Here is a 6,673-nt window from a genome sequence, read left to right as displayed (position 1 = left end):
AGAAAATTATAAAATTAAATATAATATAAAATGTATTTAATGAATTTGATAAAGTGATAATGTTTTTTTTTCAAATATTAGAATGAAAAATGTTATTCGTACATCAAAATCAATTACTAAAATCAGTTATCAATGTATTTGTATATACATACATGTATGATTTAATTTATTTTCAATGTATATTTATATTCTAACATATATTTTATATTGGTGACTGATTTTAATGTACACATAGCATAGTCCTATTAAAATACTGTTTTTTGTCCACCACACAAAATTGTTTTTCTTTTTTTTCACATCTCTCCTTGAAAACACAAATTAGGACAAGTAGCATTTTATGTTAACTCTTAAAAGTTAAAGGAAACAATCACAAGTTTTACAGTGACATGTAAATTGAAATTTAGGAAATCCTTTATTCCATAATTTAAAAAAAAATGAATTATATTTTATTTTAATGAATTAGTAAATTGAAATAGTTTGATTTGAATTTTGATCTCTTTCACAATTTTATAAAAATAATTCTAAAATAGTCTATTAAACTCACACTCCTTTTGCAAAGTGAGTGAGTCTCACATCGTGGAAATGTAATGGGAATTGACTCAAGGGTTTCTATAAAAGGTTAGAAAAGAGACTGGAGAAAGCATCTTTGCGCTTGGGGCAATGACGCAGCTAGTGAGGTTCTAACCGAGGCGCGTCTATTGCTGGTTGAAAACTATTTCCAAACCCCCTCTTGGGCCTGGGTTTGGCCCAGGCCCTCGAGAATTTCTGGAAGGGCTCCCTCTTGGGTAAAGCCCTATAATTATAGTCAAAAATTTATACTATGGTTATGTTGCTTACAAGATGACCAAAACGAAAATTCATCTAATGGGTTATAATTCAAAGAACCTAATAATTATTTAGGGCCACTGAAGTTGATTTTGATTTGATGATTGATTATGTATATATTAGATTAATCTTTTCTTTGAGTTTTATTAACAATTGTTCTTAACATGTGTTAAAGAAATCTAATATATTAAAAGTAATGTAAATCTAAATGTGAGATTACTACTTAAATGGTTTTGGATTTAGGTTTTGAAATAATTAATTAATTTATAGGAAGAGAATGATATTTATGGAATTCAATTTTATTTATATTGTACGTCAAACATTTTTTTTTAGTGGATTGGACAACTCTAATCCTAACTACACAACACACTCACACATTTTATCATATTTTTTTCTCAATTGCTTTTTCTAGAGTTTGAATCCTAGACCTTTTTCTAGAGTTTGAATCCTAGACCTTTGATGTGGGGAGGGGGAGAGATGCCATTAGAGCTAAGGTTCATTGGTGTCAAACATTTCAAATGGACCTTTAAAAGAATTCAAATGGACCTTTAAAAGAATAGAAAAATTATTAAACGACTCTTTATTTAAAATTTTATAACATAATTATCTAATTAATTACACTCTTATTAAATCATAAAACTCCTTAAGGCCTGCTACATATACAAGTCTTTTTAACTTATAAGTCTTACAAATTGCTAACGGGCCTTTTAATGCGTTATTCATCCGTTTCCTGTTTTCAAAGCGTTACACTGTATTATGAACGGTTCTTCTTCTCTTCTTCGTTTTTTTTTTCGATTTTCATGGTTTCTGAAATCAAGTTTTTCCTCTTCCTCTTCCTCTTCTTCTTCTTCGTTTTTTTTCGATTTTTATGGTTTCTGAAATCAAGCTTTGAAATCGTTTTGAAGAAAAAGAAGCAGCAGAAGATAAGGAGAAGAAAGAGAAAGAGTTCTGAATTATGCAACGAATTTTGAGTGTATTTCTTAAATCCTTTGGGTGTATTTTCGTAATCCTTTGAGTGTATTTTTGTAATCCTTTTCCTTTTGAAGATAATGGAACTTCAGAAATACACCCAAACAATTACAGAAATACACCCAAATGATTACAGAAATACATCCAAACGGTTACAGAAATTCACCCAAACGATTATAGGAATACACCCAAATGATTACAGAAATACACCCAAAAGATTACAAAACTACACCCAAAGGATTTAAGAAAATACACCCAAAATTCGTTGAAGTACATCTTATGCATAATTCAGAACTCTTTCTCTTTCTCCTCCTCATCTTCTGCTGCTGCTTCTTCTTCTTCCATAAATATTTTACCATGAAAAATAAAAAAAAAAACGAGAAAACAGAGAGAAGAGCACGTAAATGAAGAAAAAGAAGAGGAAGACGAGGAAGAAGAACGTGCAGAAACGAAAGAAAAGGAGAAGAAGAAGAGTAAAGGAAGAAGAACGTGCACCAAAAAGAAGAAAGAAAAAGAGAAGGCAAGAAAAGAAAGAAAAGGAGAAGGAGAAGACGAAGAGAAAGAAGAACAATTCGAAGCGTGTTTTGAGCGTTAGTTTTAATTGAATTTGTAAGGCTTACAAATATTAATCGCTTGTATGCGAAGAATTTCTCAAACTTTTTTATGAATTATATTAGTGTCCAAATCAACTTTAGAATTTGTGTAAAGATTATTCTCAATATATACGACGAATGCTAATATATTCTGAACAAATTAAATAATAAAATACTTCTTAAAAATTAACTTGTTATAATTCGTTACACCTTTGATAAATGAAAAATTTTAAATCTAAACTATTAATATAAAATATAAAAAATAAAAAAAAATACACCACTTGTGTTAAATGTTAAATAATAACTACATAATAATATTTAAGGCATGAAAGGTACCCATTTTGACAGCATCATATTGATTCATAATCTTGAAAGATGATGATGTCAAAGATGAAAGCATTGAGAGGAGTGTTATTGTTTGGTGTCTCCACCGCTCGTTTTCATGGCTCTCCTTCACTCCCTCCCTCCCTCTCTCAACCTACTTTCAAGTGCGTTTCTATCAATCAAACATTATATTCTTCTCTTTAATTTGTTTCTTATTCTTAAGTTTTAATTTGTTTCCTAATTGTTTGATTTAGAACACAATAGCTTTTTTTGTTGCTATATTTTGATGCCTTTAATCTTTGAGCGAATCCATGATTTAACATCTCCGATGTTTGTCTCAATATTTTATTGGCAACATACTACTACCTTAGCTTCTTAGTGGGTATGTAATGTAAATATTAATTAATCTGATTTAATTTCTTTTTTTTTTGGTATTATTATTATTATTATTATTATTATTATTATTATTATTTTTTTTTTATTTTGAACTCGCAACTTCTTAATTGAGTAGGGAGAGATTATGTCATTTGAGTTATAATTCATTGGCAAGAAAGTTGAAACTATTATAATGTATTTTTTGGTTATTAAATATTTTCTATGATTATAATGTATTTTTTATTAATGATTATATATATACTAAAATTAGTTATTAAAATTAATTATTAGTATAAAATAATATATATTAAAATATAAATATACATTAAAATAAATTAAATTATACATAAATATATTAATAGTTGATTTTAGTATACGAATAATATTTTTGTTTCACGCATGTTAACTAAGGTTGCAATTCAATTTCTTTAGCCTTTAATCAATTTCTTGAAGGAACAAATTGAATTAAGGAAACATAATTAACACAATAAGTAATTAATTTAATGTGATAATAATTATGAGTTTTAATTATTATTTGAAGCACAAAAACTAGTCCAAATGAGAATTTGGAGGGTAAAAAAGTTCCAACTTCGGTGCCCGTTGGCGTCGCGCATGGCCTTCTTCAAGCCGGATATCGCTATTTGGATGTCAGGTATATTCAATTTATTAAATATATAATCATTCATATATTTTTATTATTTTATTTTTAAATTTTTGTAAAAATTTATTTTATTTGTAGGACCATTGAAGAGTTCAGTGCAGGTCACACTCCAGGTGCCATTAACATCCCTTACCTTCACAAAATTGGAGAAGGTTAATTCTACTCCTTCTTATTAATTCGTAATGATGTATCTACACTAAAAATTAGTTATTGATTAGTAACGATATATTTATATATAAATATATTTATATGCATATATTATGGTTTTTTTTATTTAATAATTAATATATTTTTTGGTGACTTAAAAATTTGAGTAACTATAGCAAAACCTTAGTTATATATACTAAATTTTAATAAAAAAACAAAAGCAACTAATTTGAATTTGAAATTTGAATTGGTCGAATGATCAATCACTCATTCATTTAAGTAAGTAGTGGATATTTGATTTAAATTTTACTTTGTATATGTAACAATATACCACTGAACAACGAAAAGAAAACAAAAGCATTAAATTTGAGGAATTCCCTCTGAAATTTAACTTGTAATTTAAGTCTCTGATTAATGAGTTTAATGAACAATTAATATGCAGATATGACAAAAAACGCTGATTTCATTGAACAAGTCTCATCCCAATTCAGCAAACATGACAAAATCGTTGTTGTGAGTGCATCATTAGCCTTAATTACCAATCTTATAAGAATTAACTTATTGCTTTATTATATCTCAAATTTTATTTTTTAATTTCTTAATTATGTATATATGATAAAAATGAGATTTTAATTTTTGCCTTTTTGGTCAGCATTGATGACACATGAATACAATTATAATTTCATTTTGAACAATTTGCTTTGGAGTACTATTTTTGTAGCATTAATTTTTTTACTTTATAACGTTTTTATTTTTATTTTTGAATTAAAAATAATACTTTAGAAAAATTCTAAATATGACACATTAGCATAATTACTTCTAAAATAGATAATAGCCCGCTACAACCTACAAAAAGCAAAAAACTTATTTTGAATCCCTAATTATATATCTCAATACTAATATACTATACGATAGGAAAAGAATATTTAATAAATAATATTAGTCTTTACATTATATTGTATTTTATATATTAATTTAGAGTAATAATACTAGAAAGCTAATTTTTTTAACTAATATTAATTAATTTTTTAAAATTATTTTATTTATCTTAAATTCAAATCTTAGATAATAAATTTTTAATTTTAAATTCTAAATTATAAATCATAAATTTTAAACTTTTAAAAAATTAAAAAATTAATATTTTTTAAAAAATTAACTAATACTAATGAACTAAAATGTGATTCCTTATATTTGCTCGTTGATTTAATATGACAGGGGTGTAAGAGCGGTAGGAGGTCTAAGATGGCTGCTACAGACTTATTAGATGCTGTAAGCTAATCATTCTTACTCAATCTCGACTTCAATTCCTATATATATATATATATTAACACTTATTTGATCATAGTGTATTTTTATTTTGTATCTAATTATACCTTAATAAAAAATAAAAATTTATTTTTTGATATACTTAAACATACTTAAATACATTTATATGTCGACACGTTTGACTTTATCACTATTATTATGTGTGTCCTTAAAATTAGTATGTTGATTTGTCCGTGTCATGTTAGGTTCCTTATACATGTGTTCATAGTATCAATATTATAATAAAAATGTTTGGTAACTAAAAATAATAAATTTAATTTGATGAATTATTGGTATAAAATAGTTTTATATATATTTAATTATGTAATATCACCGTAAAAATAATTATTTTTTTATATTAACTGTATGAATGATTATCTAAAAAAATAGATATGATTGTATGACTGTATAAAACGTTTTACATTATTAATATATCAAAATTAAACTAAAAAATAATTAATATAAAATAATTAAAATTTATCTTATTTAATATTTATTAATTATTATAATAATTAATAAATATTAAATAAAATAAATTTTTACTATTTTTTTGTCTCCTTAATATTATCGTTATTAAACAGGGGAACCATACTTTTTTGTTTCATTTAATGGTGACTTAGCAAACACAAGTGAAGTAGTGCTCTTTGTGCGGAGAGAGACATATCCCCCACATAAAGAGTTCAATTGATTGTATAGTACGTATGCCACTATATATCAAGTTTGCTCTCTCATGCATATATAGTAAGGCATATCCTTTTAGGGTTTGTCATCAAAATATATATTCAAACCATATTTAATTTATATGAGTATCAATAATTATTATTAATTATTAAATGGTGACCTTTATAGATTTTAATTTATATGTGTTGCAGGGATTTAGTGGAGTTAAAGATGTGGCTGGTGGTTATGATGATTGGACCCAAAATGGACTTCCAACACAAATATAAAACGTCACAAATGAGTAATTAAGTTTGTTATTATGTTTTATGAGAAATATTAGAGAATCAACGGATTCTGTTATTTTTTGTGGTAGTTAATCAGTAATATTTAAAAGTGTATGTTTAAAGTATGTTATTGGAATACTAAACTAAAAAAATTGAATTAATAATTAAAATATTAATAAAAAAATAATAAATTCTACTGATTCTTATTTTTTTTTATATATTTTATTACGATAAATAGGTTTAATTTGTTTCTAATAGAAGATTATAGGATTTATTCATTATCATACATTGGATCAAACGCTAAAACTATATATAATAATTGTTAATCGAATGTAACTCTTGTTTATTATAATTAGAATCATCACTTGATCATCATTATTAAACCGCATGGTATAATTAGACACTAAAAAAAAACATATGGTATAATTTGACTTTAACTTCATATAAGTTATTACTAACACAGTTATGTTGTGAAATAATATTCGAAAGACAATAAAAAATTTGACCAATTAGTTTAAAATTATTTTATT

The 6,673-nt window shown here is 25.3% G+C and overlaps 1 protein-coding gene and 1 non-coding gene across 3 annotated transcripts; both read left to right on the top strand.

The window, feature by feature from the left end:
• Nucleotides 1-642: 642 nt before the first annotated feature.
• Nucleotides 643-793, top strand: LOC127742640 (U4 spliceosomal RNA). Its single transcript, XR_008003990.1, has one exon. It is a non-coding gene; the product is annotated as a U4 spliceosomal RNA (small nuclear RNA).
• Nucleotides 794-3,689: 2,896 nt separating this feature from the next.
• Nucleotides 3,690-6,270, top strand: LOC107478031 (thiosulfate sulfurtransferase 16, chloroplastic-like). Of its 2 annotated transcripts, XM_052254640.1 has the most exons (5): nucleotides 3,690-3,738; nucleotides 3,826-3,860; nucleotides 4,337-4,407; nucleotides 5,110-5,163; nucleotides 6,072-6,270. In XM_052254640.1, the coding sequence occupies exons 3-5, from the start codon at nucleotides 4,339-4,341 to the stop codon at nucleotides 6,144-6,146; spliced, it is 198 nt and encodes a 65-aa protein (XP_052110600.1). In that variant the 5' UTR covers nucleotides 3,690-3,738; nucleotides 3,826-3,860; nucleotides 4,337-4,338; the 3' UTR covers nucleotides 6,147-6,270. The 2 variants fall into 2 exon arrangements, with proteins under 2 accessions (XP_052110600.1, XP_020980529.2); XM_021124870.2 differs by lacking the exon at nucleotides 4,337-4,407 and having other exon boundaries at nucleotides 3,698-3,738; nucleotides 3,826-3,899.
• Nucleotides 6,271-6,673: the final 403 nt, after the last annotated feature.

The sequence above is a fragment of the Arachis duranensis genome, chromosome 1 (genome assembly GCF_000817695.3).
Source record: "Arachis duranensis cultivar V14167 chromosome 1, aradu.V14167.gnm2.J7QH, whole genome shotgun sequence".
Taxonomy (NCBI): Eukaryota; Viridiplantae; Streptophyta; class Magnoliopsida; order Fabales; family Fabaceae; genus Arachis; species Arachis duranensis.
This window is presented reverse-complemented; position numbering and strand designations above follow the sequence as displayed.

Excerpts from the sequence above, each read along its gene's own strand:
- LOC107478031 (XM_021124870.2), top strand. The coding sequence starts at position 3,699 with ATGGCCTTCTTCAAGCCGGATATCGCTATTTGGATGTCAG. Across the intron at positions 3,900-5,109 it reads CCTTCACAAAATTGGAGAAG|GGGTGTAAGAGCGGTAGGAG; the intron begins GTTAATTCTACT and ends TTAATATGACAG. Across the intron at positions 5,164-6,071 it reads CTACAGACTTATTAGATGCT|GGATTTAGTGGAGTTAAAGA; the intron begins GTAAGCTAATCA and ends TATGTGTTGCAG.